At 46.7% G+C, this 15,731-nt stretch overlaps 1 protein-coding gene across 2 annotated transcripts in view; it reads left to right on the top strand.

The window, feature by feature from the left end:
- Window positions 1–6,221: 6,221 nt before the first annotated feature.
- Window positions 6,222–15,731, top strand: part of LOC119656033 (armadillo repeat-containing protein 2) — a 48,779-nt gene continuing 39,269 nt past the window's right edge. Inside the window, exons 1-2 of one of the 2 annotated variants that reach the window (XM_038062299.1) lie at window positions 6,222–6,864; window positions 15,212–15,485. In XM_038062299.1, the coding sequence (XP_037918227.1) occupies window positions 6,799–6,864; window positions 15,212–15,485 (340 nt within the window). In that variant the 5' untranslated portion in view covers window positions 6,222–6,798. The remainder of the gene's footprint in view (window positions 6,865–15,211; window positions 15,486–15,731) is intronic. The other variant, XM_038062300.1, reaches the window with a different exon arrangement.

The following is a 15,731-nucleotide window of genomic DNA, read 5'->3' as shown; positions in this document are numbered from 1 at the left end:
TGGAACGCTTTCACTACTTTCGCTCCAGCCTCGGTGGTAACGCCGCCGCCTTTATAAAAATATATCGGTTACTGTCGAAAATTGTAAATGCGTATGGGATCGGCTCATCGAGCATTACAACAATCAACGTTTCTGAACTTGTTTCGATCTCCAGCAAAGCCCAAGAATCAGCGATCACGTTATGAGGGCTTCGCGACAATACAAATGAAGAACTTGAAGCGCATGACGCTCTTGGACGCCCGGTCAAGCACTGGACGCGCGCATCACCCACGAATGGTAAATACCATGGAGATGAACGACTTTTTAAAGACTTGAATCGAGCCATTGCAGCTTGTCGAGCTTCCTCCTCGACGCGAGGAGGCCCACGCACTTATTGATCCATGTTAGGAAGTGGATTTCGTATTTGAATCACTCGCGCAGCGGCTTCCCCGGCACTCTCCATTTGTACCAGTCTTTGGTGTCGGGGGTGTTCGCTGCCGTTGACTTTCTTCGCACATTTCGATGATTTGAAGCGCTAGCGAGTGAACCTTTTCATTTTACCGGATCTGACGGATTATGCTGTCGCGCATCTGTAACCTGGCGCCTCCGCTTTCTATGCCTATAGATTGTAGCTTGCGGACTCTTGTTCGATTCAGATGACGTAGTCGATCTTATCATCGGGGCGGATTTGTTTCGTCACCTCGTACTGAACGGAACTATGCGAAGCAAGGATGCCGCCGCCGTTGCTCAATCGACGAAATTCGGATGGATGGTAGGTGGATAGGTATTAGTGGCCGAGTAGTCTAATCAGCGTTGTGGTGCGCCGTTTTGATGCCTCAAACTCCTAAGACTGCTATTATGAGAGCAAGGAGACAGAGTCCAGCCCGTAGCATTAACGAAGGAAAGCAGCTCTGCCACCCTGCAGCTAGAAATCTCTCTGACGTCCCCAAAGAATGGTTTACCCAGTGTCCGTAGCTTGACTCTAGCTAGAGCTGGGCAATTGCAGGTAAAGATCATGAGGGTTTCCCTTCCTTCTTTCCAGCTTCGGCAATGCGAATTGTAGGGTATGCCGAGCCTGGTGGCATGGTCCCCTATGGGCCAGTGCCCCGTGCGGACCGTTGTAATCTTGAGTGCATTTGCACAGGAGCCCTCGTGATCGGACTATGTTATAAGCGGGCCAAATCCAAGTAGTGCGAGTAGACTTCGCCCTTGACAGCCGCTAGCGAGACACCGATTGTATTCATCGAAGGACTGCCAAGAGCAGGGCTCCGCCTGGCCAATCCGTCAGCCCGCTCATTCCCCTCTATGTTCCTATGCCCGGGAAACCAGAGGAGGGTGACCTTGAACGTACCGCCCAGACTGTTCAGCGCGTCTCTGCACTGCCCCTCCAACCTGGAGGATGTTGTCGCTGAGTACAAGGCGTTCATGGCCGTTTGGCTGTCGTTCAGAATGGCTATGTTACGTTTGGCGTTCAGATCACGCTGCAGCCATCGACAGACATCTAGTATCGCCAGCACTTCCGCTTGGAATACAGTGGCGAAACCTGGGAGACCATACGACTAGGATACGCTGTGTATTCAAGAAAACCTCCGCGCCAACTCCACAGACCATCTTTTATCCATCGGGAATGCCCACATTTCCCGAAGTACTTCGTCTAGGATGTTACTGCGGGCGTAGGACTTCGCTGCCCAGCATCCGGACTCACGTAGTCTGACGGCACTGCTCGCTACAACGCATGTGGAGGTCTAGGGGGAGGAGATGCTGGAGTTCATTGAGAGCATCTGCCGGGCAGGACTGCAGAGCCTCAGTAGCACCTGCACACGCGGTTCTTTGGATCCTATTAAGCTTCATCCTATTGTATGTCCAAGGCCGCCCAACACCAGGCCGTTTTGAACGCGTACTTGCCTGGCCCGAAAACAAAGGACACACGAGAGATTGTGAGGTTGTCCGCGCGTTTAATAAATCCCGACAACAACTGGCTAATGCTACACTCTTGCCATTTCCTCGACAAGAGTCTGGCAGCCGTTGAGCTTCTTCTCCAGGCAGTTAAACCCCGCTCAACAGAAGTACAGCACCTACGATCGAGAACTGCTCGCCGCTTATTTGAGCATTAAGTACATACACACGTGGTTCTTTGAATCCTAATAAGCTTCATCCTATTTTGCTCAAAGCCTGACACCATTCAATAGAGCCGTACGTTAGGATTGGACGCACCACAGCGGTGTACCTCCAGAGAACCATCCTCGGCCGGAGACCCCATTCCTTTGGAAAGGTTCTCTTGCAGACATAAAAGGCTATACATGCCTTCTTTACCCTCAGTTCTATGTTCAATCTCCAATTTAGTTTTGGATCTAAGATTATACCCAGATACTTTGCATCAGAGGAAAGAACCAATCATTGTTCATTCAGGCGTGTTAGGTGGAATTTAGGTAATCTCGCACAGCTGTGGTGGTCGCAAACCGTCGAAGCAAGGTTCTGACTCAGAGTCCTCCTTGCTGGCGGAAAAGTGCGTTTGAACCAGCTCCAAGGCTTCACCAGAAAATGCTGTCCAGGAGCCTTCCGACTTTTTAAGAAAGGATGGGCTCTTATATTCCTTGGACAGAATCTTGCTGAGCCTTGCGGATTTGCTGGTGCGTAAAGCGTATGCCTTGCATTAGCGTCGGAGCCTATCAACGGGTTGGCCTTCTTTATTGCTATGGTGTTCGTCAGATGTTGCAGTTCTTCTGGCGGAGCTGATCGGTCGTGAGCTATGCAAGCCGAGGAAATATACACGTTCTTTCCCCTCGCCTGCTCCAGCTTGACCACGACTAGGCCGCTGGAACTCAGGTCCAGACACAGAAAAGCGTGCAGACTGTTCCTTGCCAGGATAAATGCTCTAGGTCTGATCAGCACCTTTTGTGCTCTGGAATAAATTAAAATGTTTGCTTTGGAGCCCTTTGATGTTTCGGTCGCTTCCGACCCAAAGCTCCTGTATTAGTGTGATGTCAAATGTCAAGCAGATTAGCCGAGGCGCGTTTCGAGTGCTGCAGATTTATCTGCGTTACACTCAGTATGATCTGCTTGCGTGGGGGGTCCGTCGGTCCCCGTCGGACCGTCGACCCTCATCTCCTCCATTGTCGATTGGATCTAATTCGTCGTTTGACTTTACAGAACGGAACACTTTTACCTTTGCGTTCCTGACTCCGAACCGCACATTACAGTCGACTTTTTCCAGTGTCTCCAGGCACTCACCGTTTATACGGAGAAGAAAAGATTGGCTGTTTGTCTGACGTTCCTCCTCTTTGATAACAACCCAGTCGTGCATGGGAATCTTGGGGTTTTGAGATCCTGGGGTCTTTGGCAACCAGATGTGAGTGACCGGTCTCCTGGGAATCTCGTGGCAAGGGATGACATTGAGCTTTTCGCCCTGCCAGACGTCGCTGATCTAAGCGACGCACGGACCGAGAAAGTCCCTAGAGAATTGGTCCTCGCAAGCTATAACGTGGAACCCACGGACCACCTGAGAGGAATCAAAGCAAGGGATGAATCCCGTGTGTTTGTCTTCGGCGTCTAGGGGATGTTCAGTGACCATCCCCGATAGCCTGGCCTCAACTCTGGTCCACACCTCTGGCGCTAGTTTGCCGCTCGCGGAATAACCACCCGCCAGCGCCACACGTAAATGGCTCCTGACCACGTCGCTGAAGGGTTTTCCAGTTCGTAGTTCGTCGGCTGACTGTTGCTGCGTACTTTTCTTCAGATGTTGCTTAGCGTTTGAGTTCTTGCCCACTCTGCTCGATCTCGTTTTGAGATCGATGCGTTTCAGAGCGATGGGTTCCCCTTCTGCTCGTCTGCCAGGCGTTGGTTGTTGTATTCCTCAACAATCGTCTTCCTTATTCTTAACAATCTCGCTGAGAATATGCATGACTTTCTGGTACTGGCTCTTGAGCAGGACACCAATGGACCTTCGCTTTTTAGTCGGTTTCCGGTGACCGACATTATTGTTGGTCTTCATTGTTAAGCCATCCCCCGACGTCGAGGGTTTTGGGTTAAAGTACTATGTCTGGTACTTGCTACACCCAGTTTGACGGCAGTGGATTCCAGGCTGGAAACCACTAGTCCATCTGCCACCTCGCTTCAAGAGGTCCCTGCGGTTGGTTTAAGCACAACGGTGTTACTGTCTCCTGGCTGGATGCCAGCAGGTCGTCCTCCGATTTTTAATTTTGAGTCCGTGTCTTGGTCCTACGAGTAATCCGGGAAGAATGTCCTCCCTGGCTAGCCCGGCCATCAGGGTAAGGGTCTTATTTGAAACTAAAAGTGCCCAAGGTAGTCAGAGTTCGCATACTAAAGATCAAGCTCCCCGTTGGCCGTGCAGTCCTCCGCGTATGCTGTTTCAGCTTAGGCTGGGGGCCTATTAGCACCTTCTCCAGTGCAGGGAGGACGGTCCCCGGGCTGTTGCTTCGGTCCACCCCCCGCCAGATCTACTTGCTCCTAACATATGACCAGCAGCCAAGTAGATCCTCGTCAGTTGGATGAACCCAGCCCTAGCTCGGCTTTACACATTCTTGGGCCCTCCGAAGACGGTTTTCAGCGGCCACCACGAAGAGGTCGTGTGAGCACTTGCCGAATTATGCAACTTTAACCTGAGGCATAATCAGATCAGGCCGAGATCGATGTGAAAAATGAGGTTTATTGAGGTTCAAGAGACGGCATAGTGAGATCAATTATAATCTTATCTGGTTTCCCATGGGGTATGGAGGATGTCGGTAGTACCTATACAGGTTTAATCTGGAGAATCAGGTGGGATGATTGTCCAAACTGGCGCGGAGACTGCTCGTCAGGGCTTTGTTTTATCGATGACTTGGTTTTGATTATTACAGTCAAGCACGCTGAAGAAGCAAGGATACATCCAACAGAAAACCAATCAGGACATCAAATTTTGGCTGCAAATGAGTAAGTCCCATGCAATTAGGGAAGACACGGATTTCCGATAAAAAATACCATCGCTATCCAGGTTCGTAGCTATAAGGTGGCCTTAAAGGGAAGTAATGATTGAAGCTAGCTGAAATTCAATAACCGAGGTTAACCCATAACCAGTAACTTACCAGGGAGATCAGAATAAAGGAGGAGCACATAGGTGTCATGTTAGATATCAATAATTGTTCATTCTCTTTCGATTAATTTGATTACTTGTTCAATGGAGTCACTTTATTTGCTAATATTATATGCCGAAGTTCAGCCCTTATCTTAGGATTAATCCAAATTTCGAATTTAATGTGGGTTGCCTTCAAATTTTATTATCTAATAATTGTGTCATGGCAATCATGTGGGCCATTTCCATCCCTACATCACCGAATAATGCTTGGCAAAAGGACACTGTCCTGAGTTTCCAATCGAACCTAATTTACATTTTCATTTTATGGCCATAATTTATTGTCTCCTGGCAAATAGAGCAACATCTTATCATATTAATTGCCGGACAGTCGGTGGCCATCCATTCAAGTTTTCGTTGCTATTTAACGACATCATCATATTAATTGCTACAGGCAAAATTTCCGATAGGGGACCATCATAAATTTCAAGAAATTCCCGAATAAGTTTCAATTCTTTCTTGGGAACTTTATGACTGTGCTAGATATGACCTCAACAAAGGAACCTGGCCACATTCCGCGGGGATGATAGTTCATAAAGGTTGGATTTATTGCTCACGCACGCAACTAAGTCATCATATTTTTTCAACGTGGTGTGAATTCAATGCCAAGGGAACTATAAAGGTCTAAGAAAAGGAGGCGAAAGTGAAAAGGAAGTTTCATTTTTTTTTCGCAGAATACTTTCGTAGTTACTTCAGTTAAGCGTTGTTGAAGAGTGAATGACGAGGATGAATACAAAGGAGTATAGTCAGGGATTTTTTAGGAAACCAACTAGAGTGCGTTGGGGGTTGTATGTCCTTTCAACTAAAGGTGCTGAAAATTTTATGTTCGGAAAGTTGCATTGATGCGGGTGACCCTTTTTGGTAATAACTTATGCAGTCAGGCCTCGTAGAGTACTTTTCAAAGGTGGTTAAAAATTTAAAGTTTTCGAAATTTCTGGGATTCATAATTCAACTAGTTAAATATGAATATGAGATCCACAAGGACGAAAAACATAATTTTTACCGGCAGACCCTTGGTGAATTTATGAGACCCTCGCTGATAGTATGTGAGTATCGTCATTGAGTTGTCATGCTTAGTCCGATTCCTGCAAAACTAAAACAATAAATTAATCTGCGTATTACAATCGGAGACGGAATAACCTTCCCAACACTGCTCTGGATAGTCGTAGTATTGATTTTCAACTACTCAAGGTGTCACCTACCCCGGCAAAACGTTGGTGGCGGTTTGTTTAGGACACACCGTTGGCATGGCACGAAGCTATCGTTATTCCAGTCACTTAACTCCATAAGAAACTGAACTCATCAGTAACCGAGGGAAAACCAGGAGGGTAACAATTCCTCGGACTATTTTTGCTGCTTTTCAAATATAAGCAAAGTTAATTCAGGCAAACACCTTGAGTCACTACTCCTTGGCAATAACACCGCGACACGCGTGACTCCTTTGAGTCGAAGACTTTCAACTTTTTGGTCACGATTATGTTGTTCTGGAGAAATTACCAGTGAAATGGCGGAAATAGAAAATGTTTTTGGTTTAGGGTAAATTCAATTAGGATATTTTTAACAGCCACCTTGGCGGCCTTAAATCAGTGGTTAAAAGTGATACGTGATGTGATGTTAATTTGAGGAAGCAGTTTGGACGAGGTCCTTTTAGTGAGACGTGATTTTGATTTTTCATACAAATCAGTCAGTTTATGTGTTGTCCTTCCGGGAGCTCAAAAGTGAAGTTTGATGTCGAAGAGATTTTTCGCAAAATTTTGGTAATTATCGAACTGAATCCTTGAAATAAATTGTCATTAGAACATTTTTATTATGTCAAGTTTTTGAGGGTAGCTCGAATAATAGCTAGGAAACATTGTAGAGCAGGTCCTTTGTCGTCCTATTATAATCAACTTCGGAAATCATCCTTAACCGCAGGCCCCGCATTCTAAGGTCGCTCTCTTTTCTAAATTTGTTTTGTATCGCCAGTATTGTTGCGTATACCCCTGTCCAGTCCCAACATCTCATTAATCAAATTGCGTAATCATCATATACACACCTTGATGAGGTTCCCACCTTCGACCTGGATCTCGGTCCAGAAAACAATATATGCCCCTCGTCCCCTGATGAAGCGATGCAAGTGATTGGTGTTTCGTAAGACATTGTGCCAAATGAAAATTACTTCGCCATATTTTGGTGGCCCCACTTTCCAGTACACAGGATCACTGTATGATTCCTGGGTTGTGGTTACCAGCCTGATCAGTTTGGATTATCCTGATTCTTAGCATGGATACTATCCAATTTGTAAGATGTCTCTCCAACCCTATTCTGGTTAAGGCAGCTTCAAGCACTCAGACCTTTGCTAGGCCCATTGTAGTATCCCCTTCAGAGTAGACTTGACAGTAGATGGCCAGATATCAAAAGTCGGTTCTGGCCCCACCATAGCGGATTCAGAACCTTTTCGAGCCACTCTGTTAACTTCGTCGTTACTAGCGATGTTTGAGTGCCCTGGACCCACATAAGGAATGTTTCGTTCAGTCGGCTAAGTTTCAGCAGCACCTGATAACAACTCCACACCAACTGGCTTGATATGTCATTGCTGTTTAGTGCTGATAATGCTGCCCGACTGTCAGAAAAGATTCGAATGGTGCGGCCCCATCATTTTTGCCGCAAACATTCTTCTGCTGCCAATAAAATGGCATACATCTCTGCCTGGAGTATGGTCGTCATTTTTCTGAGATGTCGAGCCAGTTCCCTAATCGGACTTCTCGAGAACACCCTTGCGTCAGATCCGTTTTCCACGACTGACCCGTCGGTGAAGATCATTAAGTTTGTAATCCCAAAAGATTCGTGGCCTTCTATCGACCATTTTTATCTTTTGGTGATGACGACGGAATCTGTCTTTTCAAAGACGAATCTGGAAACCATATGATCGACGGGCAGCGGAGCCACCTGATATTTGCAAAGAAATTTCCAGATGGATGGATGGACCGTATGATTGGCCACCTTTCTACGCGCCAATTATATCCAGCCTATATGCGCTGATAGTAAATTTAGACTAGCTGCCACGATTGGTGTACTACTCATTGCTCCAGTAATACTTAGATAGCCGAGCCTCTGAATCTGCGTCAGCAGCTTCTTGCCGTTAGCAAAGTTCAGTCTCGGCCACCAGACGATGCACGCATAAATCAAAATGGGTATTATTGTACATTTATACATCCAATGAATCTGTTTTGGTGAAAGTCCCCAGGTCTTACCTATCGTAGTCCTACAGCCTTAGAGCAATCTGCAGGATTCCGAAATTGTTTTTTCCTCACTCTAGCATGTGAAGGATCCAACTGATGAACAGCGAATCGATTCCATGCTGTCTTGTGAATGAGGCATAATTGAAGGCGCCTTCGACGGCCCCTAAGGCGTATTCTTTATCGGACATAGCTTTCTCAATTTTTGCCGTTAGTTCATGGAGTGCTGTCTCTATGGATTTGCCTTTCTGGTAGGCATGGCAACCTAATAAAGCAGGCGCCTCTACAGAAAGAGTTGTCCATGTGGCCCAATGTATCGCCAAAGCGTGCGACGCGTCCATGCCCAGGAGGTGCGCATTCCCCAGTAGAAGACCGAACTACTAGTGGAATACTGAATTGGCCAGCCTTCGATCAGCCTGTCACCGAGCCAGAAGGGCGGCTCAAAGGGCAGTAGGCAGAATCGACCAAGGGTAAAAAGAGCGCGCCCATAAGGAAACCCGCAAAACCCTCAAGCTCGCCATACAGCGGAGCAAGAGGGAATGCGTTAAGGAGCTCTATTCGCAAGCGGACGTAAACTCGTGGGGGGAGCGGCTATAGAATTGTGATAGGGATATTCAGAGGCCAATTATCTCCGCAGATCACACGCCCTTCACTCTTGTTAAAAATTATCCAGGGGTTACTCCCCCAGCAAGAGGAGGGCATAAACAGCTTACAGCGACCTCTGAATGTGAAGGCAATACCGCCAGTCACCAATGACGAGCTGCTGAAGATCTGCGCTAGGATAGGTGATAACAAAGCTCCAGGTCTGGATGGCGTGCCGAATAAGGGCCCTTAAGCTTCCCGTGAAATCCAGACCCGGCATGTTCGCTGAGTTGTTCGAAGCGTGCATGCCCGAGGGGTTATTTCCTGCATCATGGAAGCGACAGAAGTTAGTGCTACTGCCTAAGGCCGGGAAACCTCCAGGTGAGCCAACCTCCTACATACCTATTTGCCTTTTGGACGCTGTGGCGAAAATGTTACAGCGAGTAATCTATAATAGTTTACTCCCGGTTGTTGAGAGCTAGGGAGGCCTCTCAGATCGTGTCCACCGGGCTCCGTACTGGGCCCACTACTGTGGAACGTCATGTAGAACGGTGTACTAATCTTCCCTTCCCGGAGGAAGCCACGGTGGTGGGGTACGCCGACGATATAGCGTTGGTTGTGGTCGCAAAGCACTTCGGAGATGCTGAGTTATACTCATGCGAAGCGATCAGTGCTGTTAAGGGGTGGCTACAGAGTTCTGGTCTGACACTTGCGGATGAAAGAACGGGTGAACAGCGGTCCTCATCAACAAGCGCCGTAAAAAAATTTTGCCCGTATTCAAATTGGCAATCATATCATCACTTCTAAGCTGCCATCAAATAATTGGGAGCGATGATATACGGGAAGTTTAGCTATAAGCAACACGTGCAGTATGCTAATGACGAAGCATCCACTGCAAGTGTGGTCCTGACAAGGATGATACCGAACGTGGGAGGGCCACTCTTGAATGAGGCCCGTTGACATTTTGGCAGATGAGATGACGAATATATATAATGCGAAGTCTATCTCTCCTTTATCGCAGACGAAGAACACCGAAGGAGAGAGATCTCTAAATAGGTGGCTGAGAGCGCTTGGGAGGGGGTCGGTGGACACACAGGCGCATCCCTGTCATCAAGCAGTGGTTGGAGAGACGGCACGGTGAGATTAATTATGATCTTACCCAGTTTCTGACGGGGCATGGAGGATATCGCCAGTACCTGTTCAGCTTCAAACTAGATACTTCACCCGATTGTCCAAACTGCAATGGAGTCCCAGAGGATCCAGAGCATGTATTCTTCCACTGCCCAAGTTTGTGGGGGGAAGGAAGAACCTAGAGGGGACTTTGGGAGAGGTACTCGTACCAGAAAATCTGGTGCGAAGAATGTTAACACACCAGGAAGACTGGGATGCGACAACTCCATGGTCGCATCTATTCAGAGAAAACTGCGAAAGGCAGAGGAAACTAGAAAACGCGGTTACGTACGCCACGTAGAGGCCAAAGGGGACCAAGCTAAAATGAGCTGATTCCGCCCCGTGATGTAATACCGTATGGTGGTTCCATGGGCCTTGGGGGGAGTCGGGGGTGATTTTAGTGGGTAAGAATCCCACACGCTGGCGTGTCCAGGCCAGTGTCTTCCATTTCCTAAAAAAAAAGCCTTTTGCCTACAATAAAGTGGCCACTCAGGGATATGTGTATCCCTTAGGAACCGATCTACTAGACTTTTCAGCCCTTTTAGCAGAAAAGAAGTTAGGCTGATCGGTCAGAAGCTTTTTGCGTCTGTTTAGGTGGGTTTCCCTGCTGTGGGAATAAATATTACCTTCATATTACGCCAGTTGGAATATAAGCGTGTGCTAGGCAAGGGCGGTATATATTCCAAATGTGCATGCCCAGGGCATCCATTCGCTCTAATACTTGAGCATGAATAATGCCATCCGGACCTGCAACTGCTGGCTACGTTGTTTGACAAGGGTCTGCTTTAGCTTCGAGGTTCCTTCAAGAGAGTTGGTCTCTTTGCAAAAGCGTCTTCATAATGATCATTTGGTCGACCTTATGCTTTTCTTTAGAGGTTTCTGCAGCTTTCTCCCTATTTTCCGCACCGACAACCCATGGTTCGTGTATGAGGTATATATGCACATGTCTGGTACCTATTGATCCGACGAATGATAAGTGCAGTCGCCGCTTTACAATGCTGCAAATTTATCTGAGAGATATGGCATCTCATCTACGATTCAAATGAAGATGCCCTGGCACTTGTACTTTGACGGTTACAAGCCCGTAGTAGAGCCGGTAGCCCGTTTGTTCTCGAGCTTCTTATTATCCGGTCCAGGAACGTCGATAGTGAGGGAAATTTCCGGCCTAACGGCTCTACCCCTACTTTGCTACATAGTAACATCCAGGTGGAGATGTTGAGGTTATTCTGGACTCCAAGTTATTCCAGGATCTCAACCCTATTACGCTCCTCTGCTGGAAGCCAGAGAAAGCACTTTCTAAACGATGGTAACTCGGAAACCCTCTTCTGGATCAGTCGCGTATCCTCCCACACATCATTGAAAGAGGAGCAGTACTGTCTAAGCCACTCGTTCGTGCTTTCGTCGGCAAAGTTTATCCGTAACATTTTACGGTATACAGCTAGGAGGAGTTTTCACCTAAGCTGATCACACTGTTCTGTATCGCAATCAGAAGGACTGGTGTCGTCATACAAAACCCATCGATCGGCTTCAATAAACTTGGCTGCAAATGAAGCCTTAGCCGTTGTTGGCCGAGCCTTCTTTGCAACTATTTGAGCCGAAGAGTTGGGATCGTCAGAAGACTGCTACCGCCTTGGTTTGTCCTTAGCCGCGGGTGATCCAAATGATCCCCTTCAACATTGGTATAACCCAGGGGTTGCGTTCTGTCCGGAGGCGGTTTTCCCGGGGCCGGTATGCCCAAAGGTGGTTTGCCCGAAGGCTTTTTGCCTGTAGGCATTGTTTTGCACAAAAGCTCTTTGCCCAGAGGCTATTTGTTGCTCGAAGACAGATGCTTACCCGTAGTTTTTGCCTCAGCAAGTGGCATCGATTGAAGCCTGGGGTCAGGAATGCTGAGAAAAGGGTACTGCTCCGCCTCGTCGCCTTCACTCAGAGTTTGATTGTCATGAACAAAGTACTGTTGAATTCTTTTACCGGGGAAAATAAGTCAAAGTCGGTAGAGCCCTTTTTGCCCAGACAAGGCTAGTTGTTCACGGCCACATCTTAACTCTCGTGACCATTCAGCCCTCGGCACAGTAGTCACACCTTGGCTTGGGGTTTTGATTACCGCTTAGCTTCACGTATCAGCTCTGGCTCCCCAGAGGATCCTTCTTACTGAGCTCCCTCACCACGACAAGGTGTTCCCTCTATATCCAGGCGAAGGAAATTCAACTCTGGTATATCTTTGAAAGCCACGACGTAGCTCTTTTTTGATGTTGCTGGGTCAGAATCTTGCTGAGTCTCACAGACATACTGTAGGTTTGAATGACTTGGCTATCAACATAAATACTAATCGTATTCCTTTTGCAATAATTGGTAATCGAGATCGCTTTTGTTTTGTGTTTCAGTAGGTCAGACTAAACCATTTCCAGCCACGCTTTTATGATGCTGATGGCTTCGTTATGGTGGACTTCAAGATCTCCCAGTTGTTTCGCGATAACAGACATGCCAGCCAGCCAGCCAGATCATCTGCAAAACCGATTATCGTGTTTTTTTTTATATGGGAAGGGCAAGGACCCCATTGTACATCATGTTCCACAGGCGAGCGCCCAACACTGAATCCTGTGGTACTCCTGCTATGATGGGGTATTGCTTAGGTCCCTCATCCATATTGCACTAAAGTGAACTTTCCGTGAGGTTACTTTCGGTTTGGTGTTAATAACGAATTTAAGGGTTCTATTGGGCACAGCACCCAAACCGGGAGCTTTATTATCTCCGATTCTTTGACAAATTTGCACAATTTTTTTCTCACTTATCGCGGGTATGGTGAAGACATCCAACATTTGTTTATGTTTTTCACGAGGGGAAGAGCGCCGTCGCTATATTAAGCGGAAAATCCGGGCAGGTGAGTTGTGATGTTCGCCTCTCCCATCTTCTTCATAGCGACCTTGTACGCTGTTCGCTAGGGGCTTTGGTCTGCTTCCGCGTAAAGTTCTTTAATACATTCTGCCTTGATGGCGCATATAGGTTGCTTAAGTCCACCTCGAAAGTTCACGAGTACTTACCGTTTTTCGTCGAAGTCTGGCTTTCTTCTATATCGTTGGCATATTCTTCTTGGTCTAAAATATGCAGCCCACAGGTTCGCGATTTCTTCGTTTCCATGAATATAGTGCTCACTGACAAAGCAGCCCGGCCCTGTCCGAAGAAAAGTGGATACATTTCTGCAAGTATCAACTCTATTTCCGCGAAAGCCTCGAGCAAAATACGACTCCTGGTGTTAGTAGTTCGACTTTCCCAATCACCTGCTGTGATTTTCAGGTTTCGAAACCAGTATACCGCGTTTGGTGAAGCAAAGCAACTATATATGTAGATGCCAGCTATTGTGTAACTGTAGCCCAGGTACCACTCTTATTCTTGCAATGAGCCTCGCTGACTATGGTCGTTTCGATTCCCTTCTTATAGATGGTTTGAGAGTGTAAATCTTGTGCTGCCTTGTTGTCGTTTAGGTTGATTTTTATAAACCCCATTTCTTTATTCCACCCATGGTTCTCTTAAACACTGTGCATCTGCTACTGTCTAAGACGTGCCGACAGACGGCACCCTTTTTCCCCTTACGAAGCATACATTTAGGGTGAGCCTTGCACTCCCTGAGTATATGATTTGCCCCCACATTTTCTGCACGTCTTTGACCTGCAGCAGTCATAGGTCCATTTCCTCGCTGTGTGACCAAATTCAAGGCCTCTAAAGCAGCGATTGAGGGACATCTGTTCTCTGAGTCGAGAAACGGTCTAACCAATTTTTACTTTACCAGCCCCAGCAGTTTGAATGCTGCTTCAGTCGGTGAGCTTATAGTTGCCATTTGAATGCCTCCATATGCCTTCCTGGTCCGAACTATTTTCGACCTACCGGATATTCTTCTTGGTAGTGACTTCATTAATGTCGTTATATTGTATTCCGATCTATTGCTTTTTGGCCCGTAGTTGTGCCTCTTCCTCCAAGGACTTCTCCACTTGCCGAGGAAATTTTCAACCTCCTTGCCCGGGGACATTTCAACTCCAGTATAAAATCTTCTTCTCCATCTGATTCGGCTGACGCTCCAAGGTCCACCAGTTCCGGATCAGATTTGACCTTTCAAAGGATATCAGAGTATGTTATATCACCTTTCTCAGAGGTGATGATCAATTCGGGCGGTAACCTACTTTTGCGGGTCCCGTTCCTCTTTCCGCAAACCTTGGCCTATTCTTCCCATGATTTTTGGGGGTTTCGCCTGCTTTGAGACCACCGGCTTGGTGCTCTCCCCACAATTTTGGTTGTTTTGTTGGCCTTTCCTTTTTCGGGTGTGAGCCCTTTTTGCTTTTTCGCGTCATGCGAGGATCCAAAAGAATCGTTGCAACGGGGTGGTGACATGCGATTTGGATGGGAGTTGCTTCTAAAGTGTCATTCTCGATCTGCATCCTTTACTTTTTATTTGGGGGCAAATGTTTCGTGTTTGCCTGATTTGGTGGACTGTCCTTTTTGAGGAAGTACGTTAATCAGTTGAAAGACGTAACATTTCAAATATGCTTCATTGCCTTTATGAAGATAACCTGTCGAAGCCGGGTTACTAAACAACAGTAACCCGGAGAATATTGGCATAAGATGAATCGTTTTTCCATTTGTATTTTGCCGGGGGTTTTCTACTATCCACCTTTATTTCCGTTTCCTGTGTAATTTTCCCATTAGTCATCTAAGTGTTGTTTTCCCTTTAGTGCCGATAGTAAATAAGGCTAATTCAGTAATTTGACTTCAATCTGTTGTGCAAGTTGTCCAGCTATGCATAATTGACAAAATGACCCAGATTCCATTCAAACAAGAAAATAGAAAAACCTAAACCAAATTGAATTAATGCGAGGGTCGACCCTTATCGGAATCGCCAAACAGTAGATCATATTTAGGGAGAGTGCTAAAAACAAGGCAATACAAATTCATTGATTATTTCGAGGGTGTTTTGTGATTCCGATTGGGGGTGTACGAATAGTTATCCGCCAAAGACTAGATAGATTTGAATCCGTTCCGCTGTAAACGTTTATCGGTAATCAAATAGAATTGAACAAATAGCACTGACTATTTCGTTGTTTTCCTTTGTACGACAAACCCAATATAATATGAATCCTTTTTCCAGCCCATTTCTGATTATGGTCAATTTGTTCGCTTTGAAATGAATTCAACAGTAAATAGGCCACTACAGTTACAACGACAAGGATCTCGGCAACAACAGCACCAGCAACAGCAGCAACAAAAACAAATACCCGCCCCACCTGCACCCTTGAAGCGTGGCGCCAGCTATCATCAGCAGAATGCACTAACAGTCCCACAACGGGGTGGCGGTCACTACAGGAAAACTAGCGCAGAAATCGTCAGCGAGGCTAAAACCATGTTGGCCGGTGGAAATGGTGGTAAGTCAATGAACTGAATTTCAACTTTATTCAAAAATATCCGAAACTATTGGAAAATTCGGGGGTGGCATTTTACATTGTATGTCGGAGGAATGTAACAGGTTCCTGGGAAGGACGGGGATTATCGACTGGTCTCATACTTAGGGAATGTGTTCAAAACAAGTCAATATCAACTCATTGATTGTTTCGAGGAGGTATTGGGTTCCAATTGGGGGTATGTCTACAGACGCCTCTCAGATACATCGA

Source organism: Hermetia illucens, chromosome 4 (assembly GCF_905115235.1).
Source record: "Hermetia illucens chromosome 4, iHerIll2.2.curated.20191125, whole genome shotgun sequence".
NCBI classification, from domain to species: Eukaryota; Metazoa; Arthropoda; class Insecta; order Diptera; family Stratiomyidae; genus Hermetia; species Hermetia illucens.
This window is presented reverse-complemented; position numbering and strand designations above follow the sequence as displayed.